We start from the raw sequence: 16,075 nt of genomic DNA, 5'->3' as shown, positions 1-16,075 counted from the left end.
TTCTTCCAACTTGTAACCTTGTAAAGGTTTTTACCGACAAAATCTGTCGTAAATCGATCAGTTCTCCACAAAAATGTATTTTTATAACACACCGTTAAATTGTAAAACATAATTTCATCATTGCGGTCAACTTTTTTTTCTTCTTTTTTTGTTTTCAAAACCAAAAAAATGCTCTGAAAAGTCAAAGTGTTTGGCTTCTGACTTTAAATACTTTAAATGCCTTATTTTTACTTTTTATTTATTTATTTGTGACTTCTTGCTGTCACGTCTTTTGTTATTAATTATTCCCTTTCACAGCTAGTAAGCAAGAAAACAAATCCCAAACCCAACCAAACAAAACAGAAATTGCACTCCAGGTTTCAATGTAATGAGTTAATTGTTTTTTTTAATCAATATCCTTTAAGAAAGCATGCGTAAGTGTTCTGAAGCTCATCTATTGACCCACAGAGTTAAGTACCTAGAGCAGCTTGGTTCATTTACATAGAATATGTTGTTGAGTTGAGATAAAATGACCACAGATAGAGAGCAGACATCACATAGTTTCAGTGAAACTTTGGGAATTCAATGTGGAAACTTCTTATTCCAGCATAGTGAGTGGTCTTATTAGTCTATGTTAACATCCACAGAAATTAAGAGTTGCAAAATTTCAGGATGCAAAACTGTTGATTTCTTGAAAATGCATTAAAATGCTACTAATGCTAAATATTGGCTGTAGAAACCAAACCTGAAGAAAGAATATCGTATATTCCCTGCCTGCTAATTGTTTACATTGAACACAAAATGCATCAGTTTAATTAGACTACCAGGCCTGCATAATTTTATGTTCTTTTAGTTTAGCTTCTTATGAGTGTGCAAAGCCTAGCCTTAAAGTAGCTCATCTGAAGCACTGCAGGCCCCTGGCTAGCAGTTATATTTATCACCGTGTCCTCCAGTAGTCCATCCTATGCTGCCATGAGTCGCTCTGAGCAAAACTTCGCTTAAGACGGGTAGTTAGTGTCTGCTCCCTTGACAGATTTAATGCAGATTAATTACTTTCCCTGGCCCAAGCAATCCATTTTTGTGTGTTTGTGGATGTTTTTAGCTTTTTTTTTTCTTGACCTTGGGGTGAAGTAAGACAGAAAGACAGAGAGAGGAAGGAAAAAAAGCCCTCCACACTAGACTTATACTCTCAATTTAATAGCCGAGTGAGGTGTTTCTCCTGCATCATCAGATCAATGGAGAGTAAATAGCCCGCACTTCTTGTTTCACAGAGCGGTATTGATCTTTTCCTCAGCCTCGGCTTCCCTTTCCCCAGCATCTCATGTCTTTCAACCCCTGGGACTGTGCTGATTGCCATAGATTGGACAAGCTAACAAGCGCATGATGAGGAACCAGGCTTTCTTTTCTTCTCATAGGCTGTTTCTTTTTTTTCCGTGTGGCACTGGCATGAACACACTCAGACAGACATACACAGAGGGACTTAAAAACATCAGATCTACACAGCTCGGCACCATAAAGGAATATGCTGTTTCTTTCTTGTTCCCTCTGTTGTGCCTGTTGTTCTGTCTTCATCTGTACTGAGAGGATCTGCTGTAGCTGTGCCCGTCTTAGGGATGTTTGCCAGACTGATGGAGTATACCTACTTAACTACACAATAACAGCAACCCAGAGATACTCAGAGTGTTTCTTCACCTCACTGGGAACTTTATTTTTTTTTCCAGCTGGCACCGTGTTTGTTCCAGAATCTTCCATCATCTCTGAAAATATCCCAAGTGGCCTGCGGAGAGCGACACACTCTGTTTGCTCTGGAGGATGGCAGTGTGGCGGCATGTGGGTAAGTTCGGTGTCAGTGCAGCAGACAGTTTGCCGAAGTCCAGATCTAAGGGGGATAGGAGGAGAGATAAGGAGGAAAACCCCTCCCCACATTCCATCCAGCTGATATTATTGCATAGATAAATGAGGGTTTGAAAAATTGTGCGTGTATGAGGATACGTTGATGAGAAATCATTGGCTAATTAAACTGTCTGTGTGTGCGGGAGTGCACTTGATTACATTTCTGTGCCTTTTCATTTCTTCCAAGCGTATAAAGTTGTAATAAATCTTGCTGGGTGTGGGTGAGACAGGTGCATGTGTTGCTGTGTGACTTAGGATCAATAAGAAGTGTGTTTATTGAATCCAGCAGTCTTTCCGTAAGGGCGGGGAAATAAACCAACTGGAATAAGCGATCAGATGTGCTTTTAAGGCTCATTACAAGCCTGTGTGGCATATAGATCTGCTTTTAAACAGGACCTTAGATTGGCTTATGCTTGAACACTGCAAATATTATACAGTATCAAAATTCAGAACCATATTAGAAAAACTTTAAATTACTTAGCTCTCTTGTTATTTATTTCCATGTTTATATGGCAATATGAATTTTTCTTTAGGGTATATGGTTTTATGGTAGGCTAATAGTGCCTGAATTGAGCAAGTTGGAATGATTTTGTTTCACATTTTTCTGTCATTGTCTTCCTTTTTATTTCTTTTCTGGTAACATGAGCAGCTGTTTGACCTACAGCTTGTCATTAAAACTGAAGACAATGAGCATAATCACAAAGGGAAAAAAAAACGTTTTTTTATCATAAATAATCAGGACAAATGTATGATCAAGGGCTGTGAATTGTACATTGTGCAACAACTGACTGAAATAACTAATATCTGATGTTTAACCAGCAGAAACAAAGAAAATCGTGAAATACACATCAACGGTTTGGTGCTTATTCAGGCCATCAGTCAATCTTTCTATTAAAATGAGATGAGCTGTGCTTTTATGAAGCAAATTTAAATATCTAATTATTATTATGTTGTAGCTTAAAGGGGAAATCAAAACTGGTAGAAGTGACCTTGCCGGGCCTGGCTGTTCATATGCCATTGAAATAGCTGTATGCAAGTCTGTGCTAATAAACAGCTAAAAGGCTAATACGAAGAGTGACAGCATTAAGCGATGACAGTGCACTGTAAAAAAAGGTTTCACTTAACAGTTTGTGCCATGATTATCCTTGCTGATGGTGACACGTATAAGTTTTACTAGCGTTAGATTCTGTCCTCTTCCAAATTCAAAATTAGACCTCTTTAGTATTCTTTGGTAAGCTATACCAAGCTAAATCATGACTTCTTTCCTTTCTTATCTTCTCAGTGCTATCTCACCTTTTACCTGTAGCTGATTTAACCACAAATAAGACATAAATGCACTCCCATTCTTCCCTCTCATTGTGGCTCCCTGTGTTTGCATGTAATATTTTAGGCGACTCTGGAAGGGATGACAGTTCTAACTAGGCCTATTAGGTAACCCTCAGGGTGCCCTCAGCACTGATTTGAGCACCATTAATTTTCTATTATGGAGTGCTAAAGATGTGCCCCTGCACAGTCATTCACCTGGCTTATTGAGTCTCACACACACCAATTGTGGACTTTTCCAGGGCAGTGTTGCTCAGGGTTTAGTGCGACCCCTCTGGGGAGCTAATTTATTATTTGCAGATATTGATCTGGCAGGGTAGGCCAGCCAAGCCGTGGCCGATGTTGACTCTGCTCTGGCCTGTGGCGACTTTAACCCTTTACAGATTGAAGTAGACACACACTAGATGGAGGGCCAGTCGCTTTCAGTAGAGCTTTGAATTCCTTTGCTTTTACAGTGTTTTCTTTTTTTCCCGTTCTAATGATGAACTGATGGAAAAAAAAATTTTTTCAAAAAGGAAAAGATACGTTTTATCTTTCGGGTGGTGAAGCTTTAAAAAAACAAGAAAAAATGAGCAGACACATTCACACGTGCACGTACACACAGAGAGGCGCACAGTGTCTGGCCTGTCCAAGGGAAATAAAATCACAGTTAAGAGGAAGGAAAACAAATTTAGAAGGTCAGACAAAACATTTATCAAGCTGTGTATGTCTGGTGGGTAAATAACGGAGGGACAGTAAAGGGCATGACTCTGAAACCAACAGATACCTGCAACAGATCATCACACAATCTCAAGATTCACTGCAGAAAACGGATATTTCTCTGAGGGTCGCCTTTGCAGCATTTACTAATATTCTCCTCTGTATTGCAGTTTTATTTTGAACATAAAACTGAGTTATTACAGCATACACCCATGTGACTGAAATGAAAGTTGTCATGGAGAAAGAAAGAAAAAGATTGAAGCTGCATAGACATGTCTGCTTGTGGATAGATTAGAATATAGTACATACTGTACAGTACAGCATAGCCTACACTGAAAACTGAATCTTTTTCCCTGATTTTGGGCTTCAACTAATAAAGGTTATGCATGTGCATTGTGTACATTTAAGTTGGAGTGCATATAATTTAATTTATTGTGATTATAAATAATGAAATAATCACCAAAGAAAGGGTGAGATTAAATAAAAACAATACTTCTAAATTTAAATCGATCACAGTGTAAGAGAAAACTTTTCCTTAAAATTGGATAAATATTCATTACATATGTTGTACAGTGCTTTTACAACTTAAGCTATATATAAAGGCTGTTTAAGAGTGTATAAGAAGAGTGTATAATAAGAGCAAATTGCAGCTATTAAAAAGAATATAATGTCATGCAGAAATATTCCCCATCAGTCCTGTGCTATGATGTCATTGAAATGACTCGAGCCAAAAACAGACTTCTGAGGGAGATGAACAAGACAGGACATGAACATTGCATGAAATCCAATATCCAGATGTGAAATCTGTGCACATGTGCATCGCGTCGGATTGTTCTGTTTTGCTTAGTTTATTTATCCATTTATGTCCTCATCGCGCATCTACTCTATTAACTTACTATCCAACACTAGTACTCACCAAACACAAACAGTCATGCCCAGGGACTAATAAGCAGAGTCCCCCAGGCCTCCTCAAGGCCTTGCAACAACCTCATTGTCACCCTGACCTGTATTTAATGCTCCCACTGAACCTCGGAGGCCAGACAGCAGTTTGCCTGTGTGTGTCTGTGTGTTTGCCTGTGTGTTTCCGAGCCAAGTAATTCACAGGAGATATAACCAAGAAAAAGCACAAAAAAAAAGAAAAGAAAAAGGAAAAAGAAAACAAAAGCTGTAGATTAGAAAACCATGGGGGTGTCCTATGATGAATGCTAGGTAGAGGGAGGGGAGCATGATGATAGATGTCCAGAAAGGAATTACGGAGGATAATAGACCACCATTTTCCTTTTATACCAGTTGTTATGATAGCGTTCGGAATAATCTTTTACAACCTAGAATAAAAAATAAAGGTCACGAAATTATCTAGAGATAAAAGTGCCTCCAACTAATCCACATTTGTCCATATTACTTCTGTAAAGACCATTTCATGGTTGACAGGCCTGTCTTTTGTTGAATTTGGCAGAACCTGAGGAGATGGTACATATCCATCTTCCATGTTTGTGTGAGTCACTGAAACAGAGGTGGAAGTCAGAGAGAAGACATCCCTGATGAGGAAACATGATGGAGTGGATTTTCCACTGTTTTGCTGAATAACCTCTGCTAATGCTGTTACACAAGTAGCAGCAATCCGCCCATTGAGCCCTGGCAGGTAGGAGGACAGAGGGAGGAAGCCACCATCTTTACAAAACATCACATGCCACAGCCAAAACTCAAATGTCTGAGTGTTACTAGAAAGTGAAGTCTGTGGAGGCTCTCATCACAGCTGCTCATGTTCTGAGACCAAGAAGCACAAGTCAAGGGGAAGAAAAAGTAAAAGAAAGTGAAACACATCTAACTGGGACAAATACGATATTACACATTATCCCTTATTTTGTAATGTCTCTGGCATATTTTTGAGCTTTTCATCAACCAGATCAGTCTGCTACGAAAGAACAGGGTAGGCTTTCCTTTTATGCTGTGTCTCTAAATATGTCATTATCAGACTCGATCTGCTCTCAGCTGCTGGAGATAAGTCCAGCATTTGGTCCAGACTGATTAAACACAAGCGGGCATGCCTAGATTGAACATAAAGACGTGTGGAATTTTTATATCCAGCTTCTTTTACTTAAAATGGTACATGCTTTTAGTTTATCATGAAATTTTTTCATTGGATTTACATCCATTAAAGAGCTTTGGAACCTGTGCCATTACAAATTGCTCTATATGTAAAAGGAGTAAATGTGGTTCTAAAGCAACACAGTTGTCAATAAGCATCAAGCAGCCGTCGCTGACGTGCCTGCTGTCTCATCAGTAATCAGGCCAATCTGTTTTAGCAGAAAATGGCCATACACAGCACAGCATTGATGAAAACGTCTTATTTCAACTCCATGGTGCCTTGAGAAGGCAAAGCAAATCAGCAAATGTTCGTGAATTTGACAGAACAAGCGTGGAAATTCTATGACAACTAGTTGGATTCGGTGAGCCGAGTGCCAGTACTTTGCATTAAGTTACACTAAGCGCTAATTGGATGCTACCTGGCTCTACATCACTAGCAGCTCTGAACAGGATCAGGATCTGGCTCTGACTAACAGCAAGCTCTCTGGTGTTCCTGGCTGATTACCCTCAGCAAAGGGAAAACCGAAACGATGATGAGAAAAAATCCCTTCTCTTCTCTCACACAAGCCCTTGGCCCTGTTGGCACTGTGCTAGCTTTTTGATTTTTCCTGATGTCCCTGAAATTGATTTTCAGCCATGATTGCATCGCTTCTCTGAGGATAATCAAAGATTTTGAATAATTGCTGCAGTATGACTATACAATGGGGAATGACAAGAATAGTGGCAACTTCCCCTTGCTGTCTTCTATAGAATAATTTTAACAGAGCACTACCGTATGACTTCACAACATACCTCTGAAATGGTTCCCAGTTGTAAGCATGGCACCATATGTTTGATTGGACATCCTAATAAGAACCCTGCCTAGGTTTTACAGTCGCTGAAAGATACCTTTGTGTCACAGCTTTGGAAATCTGTTCTTCAAAGAAAACTATTATTTGGGTAGTCAATAAGTAATCTACAGATTTTTTTTTTCTAGGCTTTCATTTGACTAGTCAAATCAGCTGTGGGGGGAAAAAAAACAAACAAGAAAAGTTGATGTCCCGTTTCCTTTTTCCTGCTTAATCTTGCTGCCATCGATTTAAAAACATCCCGAGGAAGTCGCTTTGTACTGTTAGTCTTAGCTGCCTCATATGAGAGAGACATCAGCATCCTGGAGCCACCCTTTTATGCCACAGTGAAAGATGGTCTCTCATGTAACGCAGGAATGTAACCAGTGTTTGCAAGGGGAGAAACAGATTGATTATAGGGCGAGGGAAGATTAATAAGCTGCACGGGGCAGTTATGACACCCATTGTTTCACACATGCCTTGTAGAGGTGTGCCTCCCAAAATGCATCATCGTATAAAATATTGACCTAAAACATATCATTACTCTTTCTTGTGCATGCTTGCTTTGCTCTTGGAAGGAGGTTTCTAAACAGTAATAAACTGTCCTTTTTTCTTTTCTTTTTTTTGAGAAACTGCTCTGGATTCTTGAACAAAAGCAATATATACTGTATGGTTTGTCAGAATGGACTCAGAATCTTATCATGTGCCAAGAGAGCAGAATCAGGGGCACTAGAAACAGGCGGAGGCCATATTGTCTACTGCCAACACTTAATAAAAGCCCCCGTCTCTCTGCTAGCAGTGTACTGCAAGGAGGGATCTGCCCCTGACAGAAGAGCCAGACAAATGCAAGACCTCTGGCCCTATAGTAGGAGGCTGGATGTTGGGGTTTGACGCAACCTTGAGGAATAAACTGCACGACCCCGACAACTTGTTTACTTTTTCATAAGGGCCCATTGTTGCTTACTATGTAAGGCCGGGTGCTGAGAGTTATGACTAGAATGAAATTCCTGCGGGCGTCATGCTGTAAATGGCAGTACTCACTATTTGGTAGTATTGATTTAGTTTACAATGCTGAGCCGTTTAGAGCCTGAACTCATTTCGCACAATAACCTTGAGCTGTTGCTGACACTACTCAGTATCACACGATTACAAGTCAATAAAGTTCTCTTATATCTTAGCTCATTTGGTGGAAAGAAAAACTAAGGATTCCTGTAGATATTTTATAGGAGCAACTAAAAACATGGAGAGTTGTCTTGTCTCCTTGGGTTTGTGAGTTTAAGACTTGACAGCAAGACTAATTTACCCTGTAGGAGTTTTTTCTTTGTCTTTTTTTTCCTGGATTAAGTGGAAAAGTTGTGCCATCAGAAAATAACCTGAAAGTCACTTTGAAAAACAGGCCTCCTCAGGTTTCATGTAAGAAAGGCTAAAACGACAAGTTTAAAATACAAACTAAAGCATACAGAGGGACACCAGACCAGATAACTATAAACTGATTGTTCACGTAATCTCAAATGCAGCATTAGACAACAGCTAGCCATGATAGTCAGTATGCAACATGTTTATGTTAACACTGTCTTTGATTAAAAAAAGGGGGCCACTGGTAACATTTGGTAACTTTAGTAATAGACTAAGGGATGGCATTTTGGCTTTATTGGACAAAGTAAAAGTGCAGCTGAAGAAAATACAACTTTTACAATCAGAGTTATTTTAAAGCCATATAATGATAAAATAATTTAAAAAAAAGATTAAACCACAACATTCACTATCAACAGCTTTTGGATGCTGTCATGGATGAGGAAATAATACTTTGCATAACAAAAATCTTTAGCACAAAATGTTTTAAGTGCTAATGGCATTTCTGTATGAAGACTGAAGTGTATTCCAATTAGTCAAATGGCAAAGCTAGATGTTATCTAAAATTAGCTTTCATGTGAGATTTTCTACCCTTGTTTTTTCTATTACTAGCTAGAGGCATGACTTTGTTCCCCTTTCTATTTAATTTGCTGCCAACCTGTTTTATTTATTTATGTGCTTGCAGAAATTGCCTTTTGACCTTGATGATTACAAAAAGTAAGTGAATCGAAAAGGCATTGATACCCAGAATTCACTTGGCTGGTGCGCAAGGTTATTCATCTTGCTACCTCAGTGCGGTTTCAGTTTTGCAGTGGTCACATTTTACTTCTCGCCACACTGTTTTCATTATCTTGGGAGGGCAGAGGAGAGGTTTTTGCCAGTGCCCTTATAAACTTCCATTTCCAATTCAGTACACCATAGATGCCCCCCCCCCCACCTACACACACACACACACACACACACACACACACACACACACACACACACACTGCACCATCTGCAACAGAGACACTGACACTGAGAATGTTCATAACATGAGAAAAAAGTGACCATTTCTGCGCTTTACAGAAGCCCGGATGATAGAAGGCACGACACTGCCACAGTTTTGTGGCGGAACGATCACAGAGCGAGAATATTCGCAGAATTTGGAATTCTCTCTCTTGGTCCAGGATCAAGGCATTGTGTAACAGAGGTGATGTTCACCCTCAAAAGATCCATTTTGAATAACAAAAAAACAATGTGTATGCATTTACAAAGTCATTCAGGGACTTTATCCATGAAAACTGAAGATCATCTTCTCATTCACCTCCAGGGTGCATTCAGCGCTGCTTCTATTTTTTAAATCACTCCCTGAAGTCTCCTTATCATTGGCGCTGTGTACTCTGCGGTTTCAGTGCAGACCTCAAACTTGTGTGGTGACATCAACTTCTGTTTGAAACTCACACAAATTTAATGTGGATGATCACCGCTGGTGGCAAAAGCTGGATCTTCAGCAAAACCTATTTCAGTAGTTTTTATTCGGCAAATCCACAATTTCCAAGCTTGGTGAGACTACAAGCGTGTTTGCACAATTTGTGCACTTTATTTTTGGCTATTCATACTTCCATAAAATATATATATTTACTTTTATTTAACACTTTTAATACTTGGAGACATATATTTTTAACACAATATATATATATATAAAAAATCTATTGTGTGTTCTGCGAAGTTAAAGTTAAATGTGTGAAAAGTATAGTGAAGGAAAGAGAAGCAAGGAAGCTGTAGGGTGAGAAATAAAAGAGAAGCTCATTTGGGCTCTCCAGGATTTCAGTGTTTTCTCTGTTGCCCTTTCAAGCTTAGAGAGGCCCGGTGGGGGCTGGTGTGTGAGTCTGGAGTGCAGGGAGCACGGGGCACTGTGTAGGCCGAGGCTCAGCATCTGCCAGCCCAGACTGTCCGTGGTTTGTTCCTTTTCCAGCACATTCTTATGTAATTATCTGTGATAAACTCCTCTGCAGTCAAGCCACAAATCCACATGTCAGAGGCCTGGCTTACTCAACAGCTCTGAGAAAGCCACATGCACACAAGGCCTTGAAGAAGCATGAAAACGCACACACACACACGCACACATTTATAGATACAGACAAATGTGCATTTTCACACACCTACTCGCTCTTAGAGTCACACAAACAAAAGTTTGTGCTGCAGTGACAAGTGGGTTTTGTGTTTTCGAGCCAGAGGATGGAGGGTATAATCCTGGTTTCCAGATTGACACTCAGCAGAGTTCAGCAGACTTCAGGGGTTCCTGTCATGCCCAGCACTTCCGCCTCCAAGTTCTAAGTTACTCTAAGCGCTAAGTTCCCGAAAGTCCCCATGACAAATAACCTGCTGATATACTCCACTTTACCAGAATCAGCGCTACGAGAAGTCCTGCCTCTACTTTCTGGCTGTGTCAAAGCTTGTCACAGCTTATCAGATAGAAGTGAGAGTTATTTTGTTCAGTATTTCATGACCCTCTCTTGTTTCTTTCCTAACACTTACCTTGGAAATGTTGTTTATACCATTATAATTAGCCATCCGTGCATGCACATTCTTAAGATAATCATATTTTGTACCATATTTTGCTACAAATTGGGACACAAAAATGAAGAACAATGGCCTGGTTTTGAGTTCAAAGAAATAATAACCATATTATTCTCTTGCCATGTTTTTTTACAAGGGTTCTTGGATCTTCGTTTTGCTGTGTATTATCTAGTCTGATGCCAGCAGAACAGGGGCAGGGGATGACAATGGAGTGGTGTACTGCGGAAGAGTGAAGCCTGTGCCAGCAGGATAAGAGAGAGAGTGAAAAACAGAAGAGGGTGGGGGTTTCATTAGCATAACTAGCGGGATGCCCAGAACCTTTCTGGAGTGGCATGTTTACGGCACCACGCTTGGCAAGAGCACACTCATTTTATAGGGTTTATTAAGGAGACAAGGGGAGACACAAGCAGGATTTGGGATATTGTCGGCATGTGTGCGTTTGTCCTTGCATGCATGTGTATGCGGGCGAGCGAGCATCTACTTTTATTCGTCTGTTTGCTTGTTTTGTTTGCATGTGTGGGGTCCGAGAGGAGGTGCACGCTTGGTTTCAGGGGCTGCGTGGCAGCATCTAGCCCAACTACTTTTACATGTTTGTATTTTGGCTTAAGTGCCCTTTAAAGCCAATGAAATAGAAAGTGCATTCATAAGCCAATCCTCAAGAATGATCCCATTTCAGAGGAGCAAAGAATGGGGCTCTTTGTTGTGCTCTGGCTCCTTTCATCTCTCTTAGGTCATTTTCACAGAGCAAACAGGGAGACTCATTATCAACCTGCACCTGAGAGGTCAGAACCTGAACTCTCCCCCCTTTCCTCTCTCCCCGAATGCCCTCCTCCCCCTTCCCACCCAAGCCGTGCTGCCGCTCACTGCTACCCTGGTCCGCACTCGGGTTTATTAGCGCAGAACATCTTTTCCAGTGACTGAGCTTGCCCTTATTGTCTACAGCGGTCAGGGTCAAGTCAAGGGCGCTCAGCCTAGATTGGAATCATTTGTCACATGGTCCCGGACTGGAGCTGATTTCAGCAGAGGCCAGGGTGAGGTACACAGCGATTCCAACACCACCTCTGACACGAGGAGCAGGGGAGGGCAGCCACCGGACTACGCAGATGGCCTCAACATATTACACAGCCAGTGCTTGCCAACAAAAGAACCGCTCCTTTTTCGTTTTTTTTTTCTTTTTTTGCTTTCTAATATAAGAGGAATAATTTGAACATGCTCTTTGAATAGTAAGGACATATGCCTCCAAGCGTTTAGGTGTTGCTGGCACCTCCCTCTGACAGTCCAAAAATTCCTTCATGAGTGACTGTGGTAATGACTGCATCTTTTAAGTCAGAACCCTCCCCCCCCCCCCCCCCCCCCCCACACACACACACACACACACAGTTTTTAATAAAAAAAAAAGAAAAAGTAAAACACATTTATGCAGAGAACTTATCGTTTTGCTGTGCAAAGTGTTGCAATTTCATCCAGTAGCTTGGGGAAGGTTTTTTTTTTCTTTTTTTTGCCCCTTCCACCTTCTTCCTGTCTTCATGGTCAGCAGCAGCTTGCATGAACAATGGATCGTGCTGAGGTAGCATGTGGAAAATTACTTTAATACACCATATAGAATGGCTTATTGCTTTGGTCAATAGGACTGCAGTGAAGATGTTGTAGCCTGCCGCTTGGGAAGGTTAGACCTGTCAAAGGGCCACAGTGACTGATACCCAGACCCTGCTTATGAGGTCTGTGCACATGTGCGTATGTGTGCTGGTGGGAGAGGGAGGGAGTCTGACAAGCAAAGTTATAAAGGTTACATATGACACACACCTTGCCATTAAGCCTTAGATTAGACTATATTTTTTCTTACTTTTACATTTAAGACTGTGTTGGACATGGCATACCATCAAGTTAGCACTAAAGTTGCTAGGCCATAAAATATCTAACCTAATAAATATAAAAAATCCTGAATCAAATAAGCAGTATGTTTTTAGCAACTTGCAAAAGCAAGAAAAGTGAAAATACAGGGGGGAGAAAAACAAGGGGAAATGAAAGATTGAGCATCAGGCAATTTTAGCTTGTTTTCCCTCAGAGAGGGCAAGTGTGGAGGTGAAGGTCACAGAGACTAAGCACACAGCTCATAAACAGCACAGCTGGAGGAATCATTGAAATATAGCCCTTTGTTTTCTTGGGGCCGTAATTGGCCCAGGAGCCTTCTTCCCCTTCCCGCTCTCTCTCTTTCGCTGTGCCTCTCGTTTTCTCTGCACGTGTTTTGCACCAGCGTAGTGCAGTTTAGAGACCTAGTTGGCAAAGGCTAATGACTTTGGGGTTAAAGGGCACACCTGCGGTCACGGAAACAATACACATTACAATAAATACAGAAAAAACATAAACATACTGGGAAATAACAGTCACGGGCATAGCTACCACCACCAGGTTTTGTTTTGTGTTTTTTGGTTGGTCGAAACTTAATACAGGCAAAATACTGTTAATATTTTTATAATTCTCTCTCTAGGTAGAGCAATTATTATTTTTCCACATTAAAATAATTGAAGTCCAAGAGCAGGTTGTGTTTTACCACCAAACCAGATGCAAACCATGTGCTAATTTCAGTAGTGTCAAAAGTCAGCTATATTTTATTTTTTAAAAGTTTCTGTCTCCAAAAATAACACAGTGATTGTTTCCAATGATATGTAAAGCAGTTAAAATCTTATAATTGGTACCCTTTTCAATTACCTCAGCCAATGGTTTACTTATCTCTTCTTTCTTCCTTTGGAAGGAATAACAATGATGGTGAGTTTAAATGAGCCCTTTCCTAACTTTCATACTAGTCTACTTTTAATGGTTTCAATAGTGCACAGTGGTATTTTATATACAATGCCCAGATAATCTCATAAAACCTAGCTAACAGGCAGTTGATTTTACAGTTAATTTCACACGTGACTTTTTATCACACACAATTTCCAGTTTGAAATCTAACTTTCAAGTTATCAACAACAACCAGACCGCTGATGAGCCTTTCTATTATTAAATCAGAGCATATGAAAAATATAAAAAATATTTTCATACAAGCCTATAAATTTTAATAATTTAAAGCAGATCTTTATTTTTGTTATTAAATGTAGTCACAACGTGCTTACCTCCATTAAGATGGAACACCTCTTGAGGCTTTACCTCTGGAAGACGGCTGTCGCTCCTCCTAACTGGAGGCCTGAAATATCTGAGTAGAGAGGAGAAAAACAGTTTCAGATCCAGCCTGAGATAGCAGGGCTTTGCCGTATAATTACCATGTTAACCCAGATCATTCTCTCTGATCTCTGCAAACATCAGGGCGCAGGCCCCGCCAGGCCGGCTTAGGCACTGATCTGTCACAGTGCACTGTGGGACACTGGATGTATGTTAACTTGTTGGCAATAGGACTTTTGGTGTGATCTGCATATGTTTTATTTTAAACCCCTCGTGTGTTCTAGCGTACACAGTGCACAGACACATGCATTTTCAAACCACAGAAGTGAAAATTTAAAAGAAAATGCACATGTGTAAGCAATGTCTGTATAAATAGTTCAGCCTTGTTTCATCGTTTAAATTTTATTCTTTGTCCATACTCATAATTTTTCTTTTACCTCTACGACTGCATAAAATGTTTACATTTCTGTTAAATTTCAAATGTTTTGTTTTTAAATCCCCCCCCCCCCACACCCCCCCACCCACCCACTGCTATCCTGGTTTTGTTAATTTTTTTTATTGTACACTTTGTTTTTAAGTCTAAACCAAACAGTAGGGATATATGTGAGATCTGAGAGTGTTTCCTTCATTGAGTATTATCCTCTTGAATGTGAGTTGAGATTCGTCTTTGGTTGCTTGCTTCCTAAGCCTTATTGATCTGTGGGCGTTTTTTTTCTCTCTCCCCATTCTCTAAAGTCACTAAGCTTGCATCAATTCATCTTAATCTGTTTGCTCCTTAAACCTGGAACAAGGCACGTCTTGTTCCTGGTTGTAGGAGTCTCTCGGCTGGCTTCCCTCACATCCTTCCTAGCCGGGTTTCTCCTGGGTGGCAACAAGAGGCTTTTCATATTGAATCAAGTGTTATTGAGTTCCCCCACACACCTCTTATATTCCCCCCTCTTCTTCATTCTCTCCATCTTTTTTCTCTCTCCTCCATCCACTTTTAACAAAGCATTCCTTTAATGACTGTGGGATTACGGGCCAACCTTTTGCAGCCAGTCTGTGGACTAGCCTGTAATCTGACCTCATTACATCCCCTGTGACAAACTCTTGGGTCACCACAGAGTTGACTACACCTTATCCTTCTGAGAAGGCAAACCGCACACAAGCTCCCCCCGCCTCCAACCTGAGATAACTCTCAGTCACCTAAGTCAGGCGTCTAGCCAGAACACCCTTTCCTCTCCACCATATCTGTCCACCAAAGCGTGGGATCCCTTGATCCTGTTTCCTTCCCCGTGCTTCTTCTCCATTACACCACAGCCAAGATGAATGGTTGTTTGTGGGAATAGATGAAAACACAATTGTGCGAGTCTGGGCATGGTGGTGTCACTGATAAATGTGGAAGGGACAACTTGTACCACAGGCTCCTAATTTTCTGCCACAGGGGGAGTAGAGGAGCAGGCCTGTTCTGGATTATTATACAGCCACATCCCAACCCATATTTTGTGTCTCTCATTTCCTCTCTGACCTTCCATGCTATAAGACAAACACAAGTTGCACGAGTTCTGGTGGTAGATACTCCTTAGATTTTACTTTTGCACTATTCGTTTTCGGGTAATTTTTCCCATCTTTTCTCTACAGCCTTCTGTGGCCTCAGCGGTCCTGCAGGCTGCCTGTCTTCCCTCTCTGCGTCTCGCTTGCTTTTACTTTCTCTCCTTCTCTCTATATTCCTTTCTTATCTCAGCCCGTTGCCGTCGCCATCCCTTCTTTTCCACTGCATGTGTGCCTTCATACCACCAGTTTTTGACGGGCAGGTGTTGACAGTGAGTTGGCATGTTGTCTGGCCTTCTGTGCAGGATTGCGTTATGGCTGCACTGTGCTTGAAAGGACAAGGGAGGCCAAGGTATGTCCATTACATCACCCCATCAAGACTGATTGGGCTCTGGACGGGGGTCCGTGCATGCTCATAAGTGGTTGGCGTGGTCCAGCCCATATGCCTTTAATATAGGAGCAGATGTGGAGCACAGACCCTGAGCTCTCACACCCTGTAGCCCCTCCCTCTGCCCCTCTGCCCTCCACACTGACTACATCCTGGGCCATGCTAAGTAAGCTCCTAGTTAAACAGGTTTAATTGAAACTAACTGGCACACTAAGATGGTTGGGTGGAGATGATTTTTATTTTAAATTGCCTCCCTCCTGAATTGTTTCTGTTT

General features: G+C 41.0%; 1 protein-coding gene across 1 annotated transcript in view; it reads left to right on the top strand.

Annotated features, from left to right (window-relative positions):
- Positions 1–16,075, top strand: part of LOC146562389 (uncharacterized) — a 306,632-nt gene that overhangs the window by 77,444 nt on the left and 213,113 nt on the right. The window contains exon 5 of the mRNA XM_085294108.1: positions 1,701–1,813. Coding sequence (XP_085150234.1) covers positions 1,701–1,813 — 113 coding nt within the window. The remainder of the gene's footprint in view (positions 1–1,700; positions 1,814–16,075) is intronic.

Source organism: Mchenga conophoros, linkage group LG12 (genome assembly GCF_057382185.1).
Source record: "Mchenga conophoros isolate Kocher_MC1m ecotype Shallow Benthic linkage group LG12, M_conophoros_male_GT1.1, whole genome shotgun sequence".
Classification (NCBI taxonomy): Eukaryota; Metazoa; Chordata; class Actinopteri; order Cichliformes; family Cichlidae; genus Mchenga; species Mchenga conophoros.
Note: the sequence above shows the minus strand (reverse complement) of the source record. Positions and strands in the feature narration are given on the sequence as shown.